This window comes from Petaurus breviceps, unplaced genomic scaffold, assembly GCF_028583685.1.
Source record: "Petaurus breviceps papuanus isolate PSGF00001 unplaced genomic scaffold, PetGlider_PUasm1.0 90903, whole genome shotgun sequence".
NCBI lineage: Eukaryota > Metazoa > Chordata > Mammalia > Diprotodontia > Petauridae > Petaurus > Petaurus breviceps.
This window is the reverse complement of record NW_027187376.1, coordinates 15,296,816-15,318,006: the sequence shown is the minus strand read 5'-3', so window position 1 is coordinate 15,318,006 and position 21,191 is coordinate 15,296,816. Positions and strand designations below refer to the sequence as shown.

Here is a 21,191-nt window from a genome sequence, read left to right as displayed (position 1 = left end):
CAGTTGAACTTTCTTCATTTGTTATTTTTAAAAACTGGCAGATGTGGCAAGCTTGTCTATCACTGGAATACCCAGGTATTTAGAGATTACTGAACAGCTGAAATGAGGAAAAATCAGATCACAAATAAGTATAAATCTTTGTGAGTTTTGTGTTTCTATACATGCCATATTTATAACTATGTATTCACACACATGCATCACATTCCTGATAAGAATGAACTGAGCAGTCTAATTAGATCAATTTCTCCTTTGAAAAGTAAATGTTATAATTTTTCTCACAGAGCCATAACTAAGGCACAGTGACTGGGATATGTCCCAGGACACTAAAAGTTATAGGACACAAAAATTAGATGTATATGCTTCTTTAATACTGGAGTAACTGAACTTAACACCTGGCCATTGCTTATAGTACTCATCTCTGAATAGTAACTAACTTCCCCCCTAGCACAAATAAATTTGTCTCAGTTTAAAAAAAGAAAGAAAGAAAAGTAAAAAAAAAAGAAAGAAAACTTCATTCTGGATTCACATTCCATCAGTTCTTTCTCTATAGGAAGATAGCATTTTTCATCACGAGTCCCTTGGGATTGTCCTGGATCAGTGTATTGATGATAATATCTAACTTATTCATAGTTTTTCATGTATGTATGTATATAGATATAGTTTTCCCAAATTACATACAAAATAATTTTAACATAATTTTTTAAGTTTTCCAAATTCTATTCCTCCCTCTCTACCTGCCCCACTCCCTGAGATGATAAGCAATCTGATATAAGTTATATATGTGCAGTCATGTAAAACATATTTCCATATTAGTCATTTTGTGGAAGAAATCTCAAAAGGAAGGAAGGAAGGTAAGAAGGGAGGGAGGGAGGTAAAAGAAAAGGAAGGAGGAAAGGAAGGAAGGAAGGAAGAAAGAAAGAAAGAAAGAAAGGAAGGAAGGAAGGAAGGAAGGAAGGAAGGAAGAAAGAAAGAAAGAAAGAAAGAAAGAAAGAAAGAAAGAAAGAAAGAAAGAAAGAAAGAAAGAAAGAAAGAAAGAAAGAAAGAAAGAAAGAAAGAAGGAAGGAAGAAAACTTCAGTCTGTATTCACATGGACAGCACTTTTTCATCATGAGTCCTTTGGTATTGTCCTGGATCAGTGTATTAATGAGAATAGCTAAATCATTCATAGTTTTTCATTGTACAATTTTACAGTTACTATATACCACATTTTCCTGGTTCTGCTCACCTTGATGGAATCCTAATAAAGCTGTCCCCAGCCCCAAAACTCTAACTTCATTTTAGGCCTGGCCCCACTGAACAACAGGTCCACTGTACCTACCTAGCCCCCCCTACCAATGTCCTAACTTCTTCATATACGCCTCACTACTCACTGGAACAACAGGTGTGTCCCTGAACTCTTAGTTCCCACAGAAACAGCAGGTATGTCCATGTGATGGGAGCCCAGCTACTGCCTCTACCTAGTCACTTCCCCCAGACTCATTCCCACAGAAACAGGTGTGTTCTTGTACTCAACCACAATCACATCATCTATCTAACCCAAGACAGGACCACATTATCTATCTTGACCAGACAGGACCACAATAGCTAGCCAATTGGAGGGCAGCCCAACCAGAATGTTTAACCACTGAACCATAGATGGGACCCCTCTTCCATTACCTAATCCATTAACAAACTCTGCCTGCCTTTTAATATTAATCATATTCCTATATTCTATGTAAATTTCTATTTACCCTATAAAAATCCATCTTGCTTTCTCTGAAGTTGCTGGCTCCTCTTAGAACTTAGCCTGCTTCATGAGAGGCGTCAATCTCAATAAATGCCTATACTTGGATTAGAGGTAGTCTGCCTCTGAATTCTTTGAGGCAGTTCCACCACAACACATCATGAAACCCCAAAATTTTTTGTGTGGGCAGAGCCCCTACCACAACAGTTTTTGGCATCCCTGGGTTCAAACCGCAACAACTTCATTCTATATCACAGTTGATAATCATACAATATTACTGTTACTGTGTACAAAGTTTTCCTGGTTCTGCTAACTTTACTTTGCATTGGTTCATGTAAGTCTTTCCAGGTTTTTCTGAAATCATCCTGCTTGTCATGTTTTATAGTACAATATTATTCCATCATAATAATTTACCAGTTTGTTCAGTCATTCCCCAGCTGATGTCCAACTCCTCGATTTCCAATGCTCAGCTACCACAAAAAGAATTGCTTTTTTTGGACAGATGGGTCCTTTTCCTTTTTTTTAAAAAAAAATCCCTTTGGTATACAGACCTAGTAGTGGTATCACTGAATCAAAGGGCATGCACAGTTTTGTTTTGTTTTTAAACCTTTGGGCATAGTTCCAAATTGCTTTCTAGAGTGGTTGGATTAGTTCACAACTACACAACAGTGCCCAGATTAACCACATCTCCTCTAACATTTATCATTTTCTTTTTCTGTTGTATTAGGCAGTCTGATAGGTATAGGGTGGTACCTCGGAGTTGTTTTAATTTACATTTCTCTAATCAATAGTGATTTAGAGCATTTTTTCATATAACTATAGATAGCTTTGATTTCTTCATCTAAAAACTTCCTGTTCATAGCCTTTGACCATTTATTGATTGGAGAATGACTTGAATTCTTATAAATTTCACTCAATTCTCTATATATTTGAGGAATGAGGCCTTTATCATAAATACTTGCTATAAATTTTTTCCAACTTTCTGCTTTCTTTCTCATTTTGGTTGCATTGGTTTTGTTTGTACAAAACCTTTTCAATTTAATATAATCAAAATTGTCCATTTTACATTTCATTATGTTCTCTATATATTTTTGGTTCAATTATTTCTTGTATTATTTTCCCATCATGAATTATAGAGTTCATTTGTGTATGTGAGCAGAGCTGTTCACTCCAGGTGCCCAAATGACCAATTATGGTTCTCAGCACCCTTAATGTAGAAGATCCTCATAGAGGAATGTGCTCCAAGATGAGCTGATTATTTTCTGAAAGTCTTTAACCTTATTTAACTAAGTTCCTTCCTAAAATTCTTCCAGTTCTATATTGTTGGGGCAAGGTATTTCAGAAGAAGCTGTTTCCACAGCAGGTGTATGAATTGCTGCTTTGCAGTGGCAGGCTACCAATACTAAATGAAATACACTTTTTCCAAAATAGCCTCTAAAATGTTATGCTGTGGATTTTAATCTTATGATGTATCTGGCAGCACGGGACTCATTTTTTGTAATGGATCTGAGCAAGACATATTTGTAAATGAGGATGTTATGTACAGGTGAATAAGCCTTATTGCAACTCTCTGCACAGCCTTTCCATCACAGCAGCTTTTAAATCTCTTCAGCAAAATTGACGTATGGTGCATAAATTACAAGATTGGCAGAAATGTGTTCTAACCTGTAGAACGTGAAAAACATGTTAATTTTCAATTGTTTCCACTTTTTTACAATCAAACGTTTTCCAAAAACCCTGCGTGATTTATTCTTTTCTTTTTAATGAATTGTTAAAAATGTTTGAAAAGGCATTAAATCTTCCCCTCTGCTATTAATCTACAGATGGGGGAAATAGGGGGGTTAAATGGCCTCTTACCATATTGCTTTATAAAACTGCTGATTCTAGCAATGCCAAGATAGAAACACATACTAATGTAAGGAGCCCTGAATGCAAACAGCAAGCCCTTTACATTTATGGAGAAAAGACTAATAGCCTCATTTTAACAAGGCTCTTAACGCCAAGCCTTTAGCATGCATTGAGTGAATGGAATTGGGAGGACTCCCATGGACTAAAAGCTTCTTAATTCAACATTCATACCTAACATGGAGCCCTCCTGATAAACTCTCATAATCTCGACAAGTAGGGTTGCCATGTTGAAAGTACAACCAAAGCTTTTCAAGTTATTTTGAACATTTCACTTCTTAAGTCACATTACTGATGGAAAGATAAATATATTTGAAACCCAATTGTGTGCTCTAATATAACAATGTTATAGAAAAATTCTAGGTTTCTGTTATGACTTAAGTCAAGATTGTTTCTCTCAACTATATAGTTAAAGTATTACATCCAAGTTTTTTTTTTTTTAAGAAAACAGTTGGAGGCTAACAAGTGAGACGAAGTGTTTCTTAAAATAATTCTACTTTCAATGGATTATATCTTCCTACTTTTTTTGGTGAGGAAAGAGTTTCCTCACAAATTCCTTACTAGTTCCTTTGAGCAAACCTAACCCTAAGTTTTGTTGGTAACAGCACAAAAAAAGAACCATGACTGCACCTGCCTTTATACCTCCTCTTTCTCCCACCACCTCCTAAAGCACCTTTCTCCAATTTGGCTCTGTCTGCCCTTGTTCTTGTAACAGGAATCCTTTTGAAAACTGCCAATCTCTAGTACCCTACAATTTACTTAACAATTTTCCAGGTACAAAATGGAGTATTTGTGAGAAGACAGCAAAATGCTTGAAAAAGTCCTTGGAGTTTTAATGAACTCCAAGGTCAACATAAGCGTGTATTTTAGCAGCCAAAAAATTCCTATCGAAATTTAGGCTGGATTAAAAGAAACATGAGGTCTGCTATACCCTGCCCTGGCCAAATCACATTTGAAAGAATTGTGTTCAGTTCTAAGTAGAGCATGACGGTTATGTTCAAATGTCTGAAGGACTCTCATGTGGAAGAGAGTTTGGGCTTCTGCTTGGCCTGAGAGGGCAGAGCAGTTAGCAGTGGTTGATAGTTGCAAAAAGGCAAATTCAGACTTGTTAAGACAAATTTCCTAAAAAAAATTTTCCAAAATTATGTTTTTAGTGGGGTGTCTTTGGAAGCAATGGGTTTTCTCTTACTGATGGACTTTAAGTAAAGACAGGATGAGCACTTGTTAGCTTTGTGAGGAGGGTAATGCTCATTTAGGTACTAGTTGGACTAGATGGCCTCTCAGATTTCTTCTGACTGGAAGAGTCTGTTTCATGTAACCTTTTACAACCAAGGTGACAACTTGTAAAGTCAACCCATCTAACTGGAATGTTAAAAATGAATGGAACTGAAGAAGAGAATCTGTTTTCATCTTTAACATGTTAACTGTTGAGCTTCTGTTGTGAATACAATTATTAATTGTTATTATATATACTTAAACTTAGAGTATGCAAATGAGATATTGACTCAATAAGATATGACCTTACTGAGTCTGATTTTATTGTTATAGACACTCCCTCTATCAATGTAGTTCATAATCTTTTGATCCTGTGCAGTCCTTGCATATTTACATTTTCCCATAAATCCTTTACATTGGATCTACCTAAAATTCCCAGAGCTTTCCTCCTATTATTTTTCTATCTACAACAGAAGTGCAGGGGCAAGGAGTCTTCAAAGTTCTATGGTAGTAGCCTTGGAACCAGATTAAAATATAATTGGGAAATGTTTAAAAAATAAATAAAAATATACTACAACATAGATAATGTTAATTTGTGGTTTTCTAAGTCAATATGCAGTGTCTAGGATCTGTTTGACAACACTGCCATAGACGGTGTTAATATAGCACTTGGGCTGCCCATCTGTTGTCTCTCAATTCTATTATATATGACTAATCAACTGCCTTTCCTCTTCGTGCAAATCTCCACATATTTTGTGCAACTTTTCACATTCAAGTGATCAATGGTAACATACTAAAGCCTGTTTATACTTTATAATACATTTGAAATATTGATATAAAAGTGATGCATTTTTGCAACAGTGAACATCTGAGGAGCTTTGAAAGCACAGCACAGATTCTCAAATGTGACCCAACCCAATCTCTTCTTGCTATTTACATCCAAGTCTAGCTCATTATCCCTCTAACATGCCTTTTCAGGATCAGGACATTGATGGAAAATTCAGTACGCTATTTGTCCAGCTCTACGTTATGGTCAATGTACAATTAACCCTATGCGGGAAAAACAGTTTCAAATTTCTGTGAGCTTCATTGAGAAGCTTATGTAGTCACCCTAAGTTCAATACAATTAGAACATTGACATCTGAAATATAAATCTAAATTAAGCTTTTAAATTATCCATGAGGTGGATAGAGCATCATTGAAGAGAAGACTCAAGGAAGAAATCAGAGATCCTCTTATAGTCAGAAAGACCCAAGTTCAAATCCTTCCTTTAAAACTTACAAGTTGTATGACCCTAATCTCTCTCAGTCTTAGTATCCTCATCTGTAAAATGGGAATGATAAGAACATCTACTTCACAGATTATGAAAATCAAATAAAACAGCACTTTTAAACAGCTTTACAGGTCTTAAAGCAATATCTAAATGTTAGCTGTGTGTATTATGTTATTCGTGAATGTTTACTCTCTTATTATCTTCTGATCTTCTTATTTGAAGACAATAGCTGTCTTATGCTTCTTTTGAATCTTCCGCAGCACCAAGCTCAATGCCAGGCACATAGTTAGGCCTTCAGTAAATATGTCTCCATGATTTGTGGGCGTAAGAGGAGAGGGAATGATACACTCAGTTAATTGGTAAGCCACCAGCCATTCACTATATGCTCAGCATTGTGCCAACAGAATTAGAATCTCTGCCCTTGGAGCAGGCTTATAATCTATTTGACAATATAAAGCATGAATGAAATGGCAATAAACAATACAGTGTAAAGAAATAGTGACAAAATGTTAATATAAGTAGTACAAGTCAGTACTATAAGTGCTATAGAATTCAAAAGGGAGGAAATTCAGTAACAACCATAGTAACCAATGAGATTTTCCTGAAGGCAGCACTTGAAGCAGTTGTTACTTGGTTGGACTTCCATTTAGTCAAATAAGAGTTCTTTGGAAAAAACCAAGTTTTTAAATACTGGGTTCCATCCCAGGACAGGTTGTGGGAAATGGAAATTACTTGGATCCCAGTTTTTGCCTGGAAGAACTGAGTCTGTTGTTAGGTACCTTATGAGTTCATTGTCAATCCTTGTAACCATTCTGAGTCTGCTTTGCCATGGTTGGTTTTTGGCGTGCAGCAACAGCACTGATTATAATTTTGAGATGCTTTGTCAGTATCTGGGGTCTATAATTGATCTTCATCTCTAATTACTTTTCTCTCCACAGGTGTCTGGAAAAAGTCCAGATGGGAATTCACACAACCTCCGCTTTGAAGGGATGGAAAGACAATGTGCATCCTTACCCAGGTAGATCACTGAGGCATATCCCTTTGCCAATTCACTCTCAACTGCAGCCTTTTGAGTAATCTGCATGAAATAGCTTCTTAAATAAGGGATTATGGTATGATTTCCTTCCATTGCCTTCTGCTGCAGCCTTGGCGCTGTCTTCACAACTGTGCTAAGAATTGAAACACTTGTGGGGGGTTTTGCGAGAAGAAAATAGTATGTCATTGCAATTGAACATGTCAGCAAGAATATTGGATGCTGAACGGAAATTCTAAACCATTGCTATAAAAACGACACTAAGCATAGAGCATCAGGTCCAGAGACAATATCATAATAAATCTCTTGTCCAGAAAGTTGCCTAGGAGTATTTACTGACCTTGGAGCTTAATGTTACTAGCAAAGGGTAAAATTTGACCCTGGATCCCACAGGAGAGTAAAATGAAACTGACTTGAATTATTCTGTGACCATATTCTCTGTGGCAATAGCCAAATATTGCTCCAAAGGGTACATATTCTTAAAAGTTGCACACACATGAATACAACCATGTGGGAAAAGTTTGCCTGGCAGTCCTATCATAACATGATCCACTTATGCCGTAGCTGGACACCCTTGAAAATGAGATCAAATTCTCAAAGGCTTTCTCTCTTCTCCTCTTAACCGAAGACTAATTCCAGTCTCATATTAGCAGGACATGACAAAATGAGAACTTTCAAAGACTATGTGCCAATTTCTGTTGTGTGTGAATTAGATAGCTAGACTAAGAAACAAGGAAAAGCTAGTTAAGAAAGAAAAAAAATAGAAACATAAAGAAATATCTCACCTTTTAAAAGGAGTGAATGCTCATTAAAAAAATACTATTTTTTCAATTTGAGTAGCATCAGACTTGAACCAAGTCTTTGCCCAGAAATGTAGTTCCTACTTTGACTCAATGGAGAACAATGTATTAGCCAAAATTTTGCATATAATTTAAAAAATAAAATAAAATCATCAATGCTAGAACAGGCCTGCTTTTATAGGTTGCACAGTGGTCTCCAAAAGTCAAAAAAATCCCCAAACTAGTCAATAATTGTTTTAAACAATGAACAGGTATACTGTCCAAAGCACAAATTAAAAACAAATCAATAAATCTGACTTCCTTGTAACTAAATGTATTTGTATTTTCTCTCTATGTTATATGTATTCTCTCTCCCTCATGCTTTCTCCTCTTCTCTTCCACTGTTATTTGGGTTTGGTTTGGTTTCTTATGGGGAGCCAGCCTACACTTTACTATAGAGGTCTGTTGATTGTACTAAAGGCAGATGGAAAGAGAGCTAAAAGTAGTCAAATACTTTCCCGACCAACAAACATGGCCCTCACTAGTGTGAGACTAGGGATGGAACAATATGGATCTACAGAGTCATTTCAAACAAGAGAAAACGAAATCTCTAAAGAAATCTAACCTAACAATTATTAGCCATAATGTCCCCCAAACATCCTAGAACAGTTTTTTTTTTCACTTATAAGCAGTGAAATGCTTAAATCATAGTTGAATATAAACAAGTCCGTTTTAGGATTAAACACTGGGGGAGGGAGTTTTCTGACAAAAGCATCACATTCACAGTATTCTGTGCGACTGTATGATCAGAATGTGTGAATTGACCAAAAAAAAAAAAAATCCTTCCGGCAAAGTGGCTGAATTGTTCAGTTTCTAATGAAAATAATTTTGACAAAAAGTACATCCACACAATGGCAGCGATGATTAGATGCACGTGTGAGAGGACCTTCATTGCTACCTGGCAACCAGTAGTAGCCATGGTGGAAACAAAACAGAATTTAGATAAACATATGAAAAGGAGTTCATTGGAATGGTTTCTTGTTTTTTTAATGAGGAAGATAAGACTAAATTAACTATATCAGTTTCTTAAAAAGGAAATGCAAAACAATCCCAGAGCACTTTCTCAAATCTGTAGATGATTGAGTATACAGCAAAAAGGATGCCGAGAGATGGGAGGATTTCCCAAGCACCTCAGCTAACTTGGATAGAGCATCCACTTTCTGTTTAAATGCCCAGGGCATTTTCCTTGCTTTGAGGATCCTTTTCCCCCCTCAGGTTTAACTATCTAGTTAATTGAGGCACGTTGTCTCCCTTTTTTCAGAACTGAAGAATAATACATCTCCTCTTGTCCTTTCTCCACAAAAGAAGGAAGGAGCTTTAAAATATTTATGAAGTTAAATTTTTAATTAAAAATTGTGATAATTCTGTCAGTTGAAAAGAAATGCCAGCCTTAGAAGAAACTTAATGGGCAATGGGTTTGTTTGGAGTCTCTTTGTTAGCGTGAGTACCTTGTTAGCATTCAAAATACACTCCAGCATGTTGGTTTGTCCTTAAAATCTGAAGGCATAGAATCAAAAGGAAAATACTTCCCAATGAATTCATTGCTGGGACCAAAATGGTGCCAGGAAACTTTACTAGGGCAGGGGAGAGAGGTATTAGTATCTTTAAAATGGGCGCATGTAACCTGTTGATGTACTTTCAAAATAATGGAAAAGAAGAAAAAAGAACATTCTTAGTACCTGCAAGATTTTTTTTTCCTTTTACTCCTTTGAGTACAGTTCTGGAAATAAGTACATGGCCTAGTAAATGAGCATAAGACATTCACCAGAACAAATACTCTAACCAGTCCTATTACTACCACCACCACCACCACCACCACTAATAATTTATTTTCATAGGCAAATCAGAGGAAATTCACATAGCATCACTTTCTATTTGCTCAGTAGGAATTATTATTATTTTTCCTGGGTGAGCATGCAAATGGCTATTTCCAAGGCCAGGATAATATGAGAACAGTAAATATACATATTTTTTACTGTCTCCTTTTCATTGAAAATATTGGCTCCAATAAAGCTGGGAGGCAAATACATCATGAAAACGGATGTTTGCTCCCAAGCTTTTCTCTACACAGTCATTTCAACACACTATGTCTTCATATAAGCTTTGATTTTGCCATTCAGAGAAGTCTTATCCCCTGGGAGCACAAAAAGTAATTCCTTCTCCATTAGGACCCAAGCCTGGGCTTCTGGCTAAAGACTAAGATTGTCCATCACAGAGTCAGATTCATAATCCATGATGGCCACATAGATATGATCTATAGCTTTGTTGGTGGCTGGCTGATGGATCCCATTGGTAAGAGAGAACATCATTAAGGAAACCAAGATTTGATCGATTGTGTGGGCCAATAAACTTTCTATGGCAGCATATCCCTAAGCCCAGCCAAGTGTCTTAAAGTATGACATCATTCACAAGTACAACCAGACTGGTGTGAGTAGAGGAAGAAAAAATGTTGTACCAGAATGGTACAAAAAATACTGACTCTGAAATCAGAGTACCTTGGGTTCAAATCCTGGCTTAGGCACTACATATATAACCTTGGGTGAGTTGCCTTTCTGCGTCTCAGTTTCTTCATCTGTAATGTGAGGGAATTGGACAAGATGACCTGTAAGGTCCCTTCCACATCTGAGTCTATGATCCTATGATTCCTGTGGCTGGAAAAGCAGCACATGCCCTCCTGATGAAGCAATATCAATTAAATATAGGAAATAATACTCATGTGTAGCTTATACATCTATATTACAGCTTTTAATCATCTTCCAAGTGCTGTCTCAGAAAATCAATCTCTTAATTCCCTTGGATCCTTCATTTGAAAAATGAAACAGTTTTGATCCATAAGTGACAGAAGAACATTAATAGTACACCTACTAAAGAGGCAATTCTGTTTTATTAGAACCCTCCTGGGACTTGAAAATATGCAACTTCTGAGTTAAGGAAGAGAAGACGCTAAGTAGCCTGAGAAAGATTCTAATATATATTCTGGGGTGGATGGCAGCACAAAGCCTTCCCTACCAGAGAAGCACTGCATTTGCCAAGGCTGGGGGTAAGCAAGAACCGGATCACACCCTATTTTGTTCCCAGGAATTATGTTGTCCTTTTACACATAGCATAAGTTATTTGGGGAGAAAAAAAAATTCTCTCTGGAACATCTCAAGCCGCCTCTGACTTGCCTGTGTAATGAGAAGCAGCATACCAATTCTGAATTAGGATAGAAGGAGCAAACAGCTAACACTCACTTCCTTGGAGCTTAAAAGTAAATTTGCTTTCCAGGCTTGTTCTCCCTTTTTCAGCATTGAATACATTTGTGTCCAGATCAGGATACGCACCATAAGGCTACACTTCCGTTTTAACATTTCAGTCATGTTTTGTTGCATGCTACTTTGGTGTCTGTGTATATTTTTGTCCTCCTTCAGTAGGGTTCCAGGAGTATATGGTCAACCTTGAAGCTGGGAAGCTATGTACACTTGTCTGCTCTGGGATACTCTCCCCAAAGCATGCTGTCTAGTCATCTTCTGATTACTTTACAAGCATTTAATCACTACCTAAAGAGCCGGTCCCTCTCAGATTTCTCTTATTCACTTCTCCAGTTAACTTCTGTCTTACTCACTGCTATCGAATTTCCCTTGACCAGCCCAGAATTATGTTATAGCATGTGGAAAGCAGATGGCAAGGACATTGCATTTTTACAAAGCTCCCCAGTAATACCAGTGCCATTCTTTGGCTGAAGATAACCTGAATGATAATTAAAGAGACAAATGAAAGCTACCACAATAAAAAAAAATACACACATTTATCTGTATAGATATAATAATAAAAAACAATAGTAGTAGCTGTTGTAGCAACAGCAACTAGGATATGCATATATAATACATAAAACATTTTAAGATTACACAGTATACATATATTATTTCATTTGAAACTTGCAGCAATGCTATGAAATAAATGCTATTATTCTCCTCATTTTATAAATTAGGAAATTAAGAGTGAGAGGAGTTAAGTGACTTACCTAGGGTGACATAGATAGTAAGTGTCTGAAACAAAATTTGAACCCTGAACTTCTTGACTCCAAGTTCAACATTCTGTCCATTCTGTCACCTAGCTTTCTCAGCCATTTCTCACCAAAGTAATCAATATTCCAAAGCTGCTTCATTAAGTACTTTCACTTTGCCACCAGGCCATAATATTGATCTGTCAAACATGATGTTTTTGAAACTCTCCATTTCAGTCACAATGGATATTTTGAAGGTTCAACTTGTTTGAAGCTCCTTAAACTGTAGTGACTTTTCTTTCACACCTCCCTAGGCTAGAGATACATACCAGTTCATCTTTGTTCTGCCAGCTATCCATCAGTCTCCAGCATCTTCCTTAGTGATGAAGCATTGTTTTGTTATCCCTTCCTGTCCTTGAAAACCCCCTTTTATGAGCACAAAAACAAAACCTATCACTGGCACTAATTTTAAAGTAATACACTCAGATAATCTGGAAAGCTTGTCCTGTCTATCTGCATATTTCAGAGTGTAATTTTTTTTTTGAAAAGCCAATGAAGCTCATGTAGAAAAGACCAGCAAATAAACTTCCTCCTCCTTTTCAATCAGGGTCCCTAAGCTAAAAATCTGATTCTGTCAGTCGCCTATTTGACTGGCACTCAGTGCAGAGAAAAAGAAATGAAAATGATGAATTAGCAGTACTCTCGTCTTTTTTAAAACATTAACCCATCTCCTTTGTTAATTCCAAGGTTCCTGAAAATGCAAAATTCACTGGGACTTAACACCTGATAGAAGCCAAACAGTAGGGGTTAATGTTAGAGCCCTATCATTTTTTAAATGTCACTTAGTTCCTCAGATAAAAGTCAATTTTCATCAATGTCTTGGTCATTTCCTTGTATTTGATATATCCTCAATGCCAGCTAGGACAAGTGACATCAATTATTCAGTGGCAGCTTTCCATTAAAAGTTTAGTTAGAGGTTTAGTGATATCCCTAAAGTGAAGGTATCCCTAAAGCAGTTGTGACTAAATCTGGGCTGACTGTGTGCATTAAATTCTATTGTCTTCTACTTTTTTCCTACTTCTTCACAACATATTCTAAGCTATTATACTTTTTTCAAATTAAAGATTATTTTTAGGAGAATACATATTCATTTGAAAATATCTTTATTAATGCCTTTATATCCCTCTTTTAATGCATTCATTTCAATTCTGATATATTACATCAACATTTTATATTCAAATTAGATCTAGCATTTTCACATTTTACCTTTGCTTTTCCACTGTTGAGAACAATTTCTGAAATGATTAGATGTGCTAATCAAAGACAAAGATAATGCCTTTTTGTTTTATAAATCATAGTCATTTTCCCACATAACTCCTCGTATACGTACAATCAAACCCTCCCTTGTGACAAAGAAAAACAATTAAGCAATACCAACCAGGGAAACCACCTTATCTAACAGTACATGCAATATTTTATACCCATAATCCCTTCTCCCCTCTACTGAGGAGTAGGGAAGCATATTATATCATCTATTCTCTGGGACTAAAATTGGCCATTGCAATTAATTAATCTGAATTAAACTGCCTTTTAATATTGTTTTTGTTTACACTATTAGAGTTCTCTTTATTTTTCTCTTGGCTCTGCCTGCTTTGCTTTGTGTGAGTTTATAGAAATCTTGCCATGGTTCTTCAAATTCCTCATCTTCATCATTTTTTATGATGCAATGATATTCCATTGTACCATCTACCTTAATGTGTTTGGCTATTCCCCAATGGGGAGACATTCATTTTATTTGTAGCTCTTTATTTTCTGTCTTTGGCCTCCTTGGGGTTTGTGCTCAGGAGTGGGATCACTGTATCAAAAGGATAGTGATTATTGTTTTATTATATTACTATTTCATATTATATTATTTTAATGTCCTAATATTATAATTAATTTTAACTTGAAACACTTCAGATTTTTATTGTCAGAATACATTTAAAATAGATTAAATATTTATTTTCCCCTTCCTTCTCCTCCACATGCCCCAGACCAATAAAAAAAACACCACCAACATTCTTTTGTACCTAGGCAGCTGCTTGCCTTTCAAAGCCCAGAACCTCATATAATTCCTCACATTATATTCTCTGGCAGTTCTTGATGTTTGACTATTTTATTGTCACTCTACCATCTGCCTCCAAGAGCTTATTGCAGTGGGAATGATTGTTGTGGTGAGTTTCTTGACAGTGCTGAAATGTTTTCCTCACTATGCCATTCTGATGCTACACACTACTTCCCCCTGTCTTCATTTCACGTACCACTGGCTATTGTTTCTCTCTCTGAGTTCCATGTGTTTCGGCCTCACCGTGGTGTCATCTTCAGGCGACCACACTACTCCTATTAAACCAGGTCCCACAGCTTGTTGAGAATTTTCTGATTGGGTGTGTGGGTGTGTGGAGGGGTATGGATGTGTATTGTTTATAGCATGGGAAGAGACTGGCAATATTTTATGATCATTTCTCTCTGGGTTATAGTTCTAAGACTTTATTTATCTATTCATTCATTTATTTATTTATTTTTACTTTTTGGAGGGGGGGAAGCAGGGCAGTTGGGGTTAAGTGACTTGCCCAAGGTCACAGGGCTAGTTAGAGTTAAGTTTCTGAAACTGGATTTGAACTCAGGTCCTCCTGACTCCAGGGCCAGTGCTCTATTCACTACACCACCCAACCTCTTCTGTTCTAAGACTTTAACAGAAAGCTATATGTTCCACATAAAACAGAAATGTAATATGGTAATAATTTAGAGTGAAATGAATTGGTTCCCTCTTACAAATCCAAATTGTATTGATGCCTCTTTCCACCATAGTAATTTCTCGACATAGTTCCCCCCAATCCTCAGTCAAACTCTCTTTGCACAAAGAAAAATAGTTAAGCAAAGCTGACAACGCCATCTCATCACACAGTGTTTACAATATTCTCTACCTGTAAGCCCTGCTTTTGCTGTACTAAAAGGAGGGAAGTGTGTTATCCAAAACTAAAAGTGGTCATTTTAAGTAATTGGAGTCCCCAAATGCCTTTAAGTATTGTTTTCATTGACATTATTGTAGTCAGTATATACATTGCTGTATATATTGTTCTCCTGCTTCTGTTTTTCTTGCTCTTCATAAGTTCATACAAATTCTCCCTTGCTTCACTGAATTCCTTATATTTGTATCTCATATTAATTATTTTCTTCATTTGTGTCTCATATCCAATGTAATCATTGTTTTCTGTTACATTCATATTCCACAATTTGTTCAGACATTCCCCAATCAAAGGAATCACACTTTGCTTCCAGGGTTTTTTTTCCCCTTTTGAATGGGGGTGGTGGTGCAGTATTAAGAGGTTCATTCTAATTTAACATAATGAAGGGGAAGAGAACATGCGTTTATTGTTGTTCATTCATTTCAAACATGTCCAACCTCTTCACGACCTCATTTGGGAGTTTCTTGGCAAAGATACTGGAGTGGTTTGCCATTTCCTTCTCCATTTCATTTGAGAGATGAGGAAACTGAAATAAACAGGGTTAAGTGACTTGCCCGGGGTCACACATCTAGCAAGTATCTAAGGTCAGATTTGAACTTGTGAAGATGAACCTTCCAGGTCTGACATTCTATCCACTGTATCACTTAGCTGTGCTGAGCACTTCACAAATCTCTCACTTGTTCTTCCCAATACTTTGACATGGGGGCTATCATTATCCCCATTTTGGAGCTGAGGAAATTGAAGCAAATGATGGTTAGAAATGACTTGCCCTGGGTCACACAGCTACTAAGTATCTGAGGTGGGAACTCCAGGCCTAGCATTCTATCCACTGTACCACTTAGCTCTGGAATATGCAGGTGAAAAATTCCAAAGGTGATATTACAATGCTATCCAACCATATCCTAAAACTAGAGAGAAAACTCAGACTGAAGGCAGACACTCTAAAACGATCAAAGGGGCTAACAAATACCCATCCCTGTTTTAAGATGGTTTCAGCAGGAGTGAAAATGCCTTAGTCCATTTTAAAATCCTGGGACATGTACTTTGAATTGACTCTAAGGTTGCCTTGTTGTGAGGTAGAGAAAGATGAAATAATTAAGACTCCAGCTTAAATGAAATATACATACATATATATATATACAAATATATACATATACATATGACTAAATTAGTGGAATTCCAGAAATGAAATTTCATTCAATATTTATCAAATGTCCACTGTGTGCTGCAAAACATGGTATCACCGGTGGGGATACCCTTCTCCTATCCCTTTCCTCTGCTCCTCCCCCATTTCTCAAGCTACTCAGACCCCATGTGTTATCCAAGAAGAGAAGATCCTCAACAACAGAGACTTTTTTTTCCACCCTTTTATTTCACCCCTTTCCTGACCCCTAGGTGACCCAGATCCCATATGATGGCCAGGCAATAAGAACATCATGGATAGTCCCACTATTTGGATGAGCTAGGTCTCACCATGTACAGTCCTTCTGTCTTAAGACTATGCCCTGTCACTATATTCTAAGGTCCTCAAACCTTCCATTCTGCCCTGTCCCTGTACCCTCCAGACCTCCAGACACTACCACCTGCTATTACACTCTGCCATCTACCCTACTGATCCTTCCAGATCTTTCCACCTCCCCTTCAGCTGCACCCTCCTGTATGTTGTGCTTTACCCAATTAGAATGAGAGTTCTTTGAAACACAGGACAAGCCTGTCTTTCTCCCTAGCACTTAGTACAGTATTAGGTGCATACTAAGTATTTAAGAAATGCTTTTTCTTTCATTCAATCCATCATTCATTCATTTACACATGTAGAGCAGGAGGCTAGAGCCTGATGAGATGCAAATTTAGATAAGATATTTTGCCTGCTTTTAAGGAACTTGCAGTCTAATGGAGAATGAGATGTAGTTCAGATAACCATAATAAGGAATCAATCAATAAGAATTTATTAAATCCTTATTACATTTAGGCACTATGCTGGCCCTGAAGGTACAAATACAACAAATGAAAGCAGTCTGTAAAAAAAAAAAAGTTTCTTACATTCTACCTGTAACACACAATAATGCATAAAAAGGACATTGTAGAAACTCTAAATAAAGTAGTTTTTTGTGCAGGTGAGGTCTAAAGAGAGAAGGCTGTTACCCCCCAGAGGTGTGGTTGAGACAGGGAAGGTTTCTTGGAGAAGGTGTCATATGAGTTGATCTTTAAAGGATGACAAAGAGGGGAAAGGCCAGTGGTCCAGTTGTAGAAAACAACATGAACAAAGGCACAAGTGTATTGGGGAGACAAGTAGACCAGTCTGGCTGGATCATGGAACATAAAGAGGAGTAATATGAGATAAGACCAGGAAGTTAGAGTGGCATCAGACTGTGATGAATCTTAAGTACTATGGGAAGCAATTTAAACTTTTCCTGGTAGGTATCAGACAGTCATGGAAGATCTTTGAGCAGAGGAGTACATGACCAGGTTTATACATAAGAAAGATTATTCTAGCAACAATATAATGACTGGATTGAAAATGGGAGGAAGGTGCCCATACGAAGGCTGATTGTTAAATTGAAATGAATTGAATTGAATTGAATTAGGAATTGATTATTGTGATCACCTGAGTACATTGGGAGTGAGTGTCTATCTATGTTAAAGTAGTGACCCTGGTGCCAGAGAGGAGTCAATGGAAACAAGAGATGTTAGGTGTATAGAACTGACAGACATGGTAACTTCATGGATATGGGAGGTGAGAAAGAAACCAAAATTTAAAATGGCACCAAGGTTTCAAACATGGGTTCAAATGTGTGACAGCACCATGGACAGAACTAGTAAAGTCAAAAGGAAGAGCCAGGATTATATATATGGCATTTGAATCACATAGTGGTCATTTGGTTCTTAAATCATGTAATAGTAATGGAATATAAAGATCCCCCTGTATTGGCTTGGTTTTTGGTGTTAAAACCCAGAGCTTGTTAATCCCACTTGTGGGATGGAGCTGTAGATTTGGAGAGACACAAGAGAGAGGCAGAAGAACTTTTTGGAAGCAGCACCCTTTTGGAGGCAGAGAGAGAGACTGAGAGGATTTCTGAAGGCCACTTTGAATTGCCCAGGACTTTTGAGAGCTGCCACCCAGAGCTGCTGAGGACTGAGGAGTCATGGCTGTTTTGCTGGTACTTTGTCTGTCTGTTTTGATGTTGTTTTGCCAGATTTGTCCACTGGTGAAAGACAGTCCTGTTGTTGCAGAAGTTCTAGAACCTGGCTGTTGGTTCCAAAGCCCTGAAGAAGGATTTTCTTGTTGTATGTTTACAGAAATCCTGGAAGAGGGTTTTACTAATGTTTTCAGGGGTCCTAGGACTGTTCTGAAGACAGAGGATGAATTAATGAAGACACTGGCAATGTATCTTGTGGCCTTGATAAGTTTTGTCTCCCCAGGAACAAAGATTGCTGAGAACTTGCCTCTTGTCAAGATGAAGAAAAGACCTCCATTTGGGTATTAAGTGCTGTGCTTAAACTTGTTGTAACTCTGGGGTAGATTCAATTGTGATCCAAGGGTGGGGAACTTTTGACCTTTTTGTGTTCTATGATTGAACAAATGAATGTGCTTTACTTATGATTGGAAACTAATCTCCATTTGAGAAGAGGGGCTTTGTGATAGACTAAATGAAGGTACAGCCTAGTGTAGCAGCAAGCACCCCAAACGTCCTCAGGGTTTGCTGCCACCACAGGTTCTTGGATCTGCTTTGATAAAGGAAAGCAACTCAAAATGGGTTAACAAGCTTACTTTAATCAGTCAGATATATATCGTTTACCTTGTTCAGGGGGAAAAGGTCAGCACCCCGAACTTCAAAGTATACAGGCAGAATTATCAAGACAGAAATAGATCAAGTAGACAGCTTTCCAAACTGTCCAACCATTACATCCATACCAAACAACATCTGGGTTTCAAAGCCGGGGCGCTCTGGACAACAGCTTTCCAGAGTTTCATCTGATCAAATCACAGAACACTTCTCAAAGTGAGCCCCAAAACAAAGCCTCACATCAGGGCTTATATAGCCTTCTCCTGGCTCAGAGAATGTAACAACCTTTTGGACCCACTGGCCAATCAAAAAGTATCTACTGAAAAACAAGCCTCCTACCCCAGGCTTCAGGGGCACTTTAGCCTAGGGGCAGGGAAGATCTTTAAAATTTACATTCCCATTACACCTAGGGGTAGAGTAGTATTTAGAACAGGGACTTTGTAATTGATTAAATGAATGTAACATCCTGGGGTGGGGTAGTACTTGATTAACTCAGGTAGTACTTGGAGATTATTTAATCACACTTAGTAAATGCTGTATTTTGAATGATGTCATATTTTGATGTTCTCTGTTCTTAATTTGTCACTGAATAAAATGGAGAGTACCTATGCTGGTATTTTGAACCTTGGGAAGTTGACTTTGCTTGGCTTTATATTACATTAGTCTGCAGAACAGTCTCAGAAGCTCTTAACCAACAGCCAGGTTCCAGAACTTCTGCAACAACAGGACTGTCTTTCACCAGTGGACAAATCTGGCAAAACAACATCAAAACAGACAGACAAAGTACCAGCAAAACAGCTATGTCTCCTCAGTCTTCAGCAGCTCTGGGTGGCAGCTCTCAAAAGTCCTGGGCAATTCAAAGTGGCCCTCAGAAATCCTCTCAGTCTCTCTCTGCCTCCAAAAGGGTGCTGCTTCCAAAAAGTTCTTCTGCCTCTCTCTTGTGTCTCTCCAAATCTACAGCTCCATCCCACAAGTGGGATTAACAAGTTCTGGGTTTTAACACCAAAAACCAAGCCAATACAGGGGGATCTTTATATTCCATTATTAGTACAAATCAACGTAATCATTTTGAAAGGTTCATACTACCCAGCAGCATTCATACTTGTAACTTGTGATTGTATGGTTTGTCCCTGGTTCTCAAAAAGGACATCAGGGAGATAATGACATAACTTGCAATTGACTTTGATTTGAGTGAGGGAGGGCTGTGCAAGGTCACCAGCCTCACTTTCTCCTCCACAGCCATCTGGGTCCAGTGGCCAGATATCCATCAGGATGACTGAAGATGTCTCAGCATGCAATGGGAGACCCTGACCCTTTTAAGCTAAGGTCTTTTCAGGTTCTCACCTTGAGTGAGGCAACTCCCATTCAGTGAATAGTCCTCTTTAAGAAATGAGTCAAGGGATGCCTCCTTTAATTAAAAAAAATCAAACTGGGAGGGGAAGGCCCTCAAGGGTTTCTGGCCAAAAGAGAAGCAGTTACTATTGACATTCACTTTGAGCCAGGAGGGCCCAAAAAATGACCATTAAGTGATACTTGGGCAGGGACCTATTGTTGTTCAATCTATGAGATTTAATATTTCCCAATCACATTTTAATCTGGTTCCACTTGCAGTCTGGAGTGTATGGCTAAGTGCTACCCAGAGTCACATGGTCAATACGTGGTAGAGACTGAACCAAAATATATCCAAAGTAAATGCTAAGTAACTCTGAGAGCTAGCAGTTAGAGAATCAGGAAAGACCTCACATAGGAGGTAGAACTTGGGACATTTTAGAAATGGTAAGGAGAGCTCAAATTCTAGAATTCAGTTTCATAAAGTAAGGCCCAGAAGATTGTGATTTGCTCACTGACTAAGTGCCTAATTTGGGACAGAGCTGGACCTTCTGACTCCCAATCCATTGTACCACAATCAGTTTACCTGCTTGTTATCTCATGATGTCTACCAATCATGGCAAGATGACATGACCCCTGCCTTCCATTTTATGTGTCGTTGTCATCTCATAATATAGCACCAGGTCTTAGAATGCTTTGGATTGGTGAGGGAGGGAAGGTGCATTAGACAACCTAATACCCTGCGGAGCACATATCAGCTTTGGAATTCCTGAGCTCCCTGGAAACACAGGTTCTAAAAGTGACAGGGTCACAATCAAATCATCCTCTCTGTAAAGAAATTCGGAATTAAGTACAGGTCTTTCAGGGGGGTCCTGTCTGTAAACCACAGAGCTTTAAAGGCCTCTTGAGTCTAGTCTCTCTTGAAATACTGCCTCTTCTGTGAAGGCTTTCTCTGAAATGGAGGCAAGATGGTGAGTTTTCCTGGCTGTCATTCCTCTCTCCCCTGAACTCTCATGTCATTCTTCACCCTCCATTACAGGAACATTTGTGGTGGTACTGTTTCATTAGTATATGTCGTTGGTGGTCATTTCACAAAAAT

The 21,191-nt window shown here is 37.8% G+C and overlaps 1 protein-coding gene across 1 annotated transcript in view; it reads left to right on the top strand.

Moving 5' to 3' along the window:
- The window catches only part of PARD3B (par-3 family cell polarity regulator beta), a 1,344,967-nt gene that overhangs the window by 1,267,662 nt on the left and 56,114 nt on the right, over positions 1-21,191 (top strand). Inside the window, exon 21 of the mRNA XM_069075096.1 lies at positions 7,055-7,134. Within this exon, the coding sequence (XP_068931197.1) occupies positions 7,055-7,134 (80 nt within the window). The remainder of the gene's footprint in view (positions 1-7,054; positions 7,135-21,191) is intronic.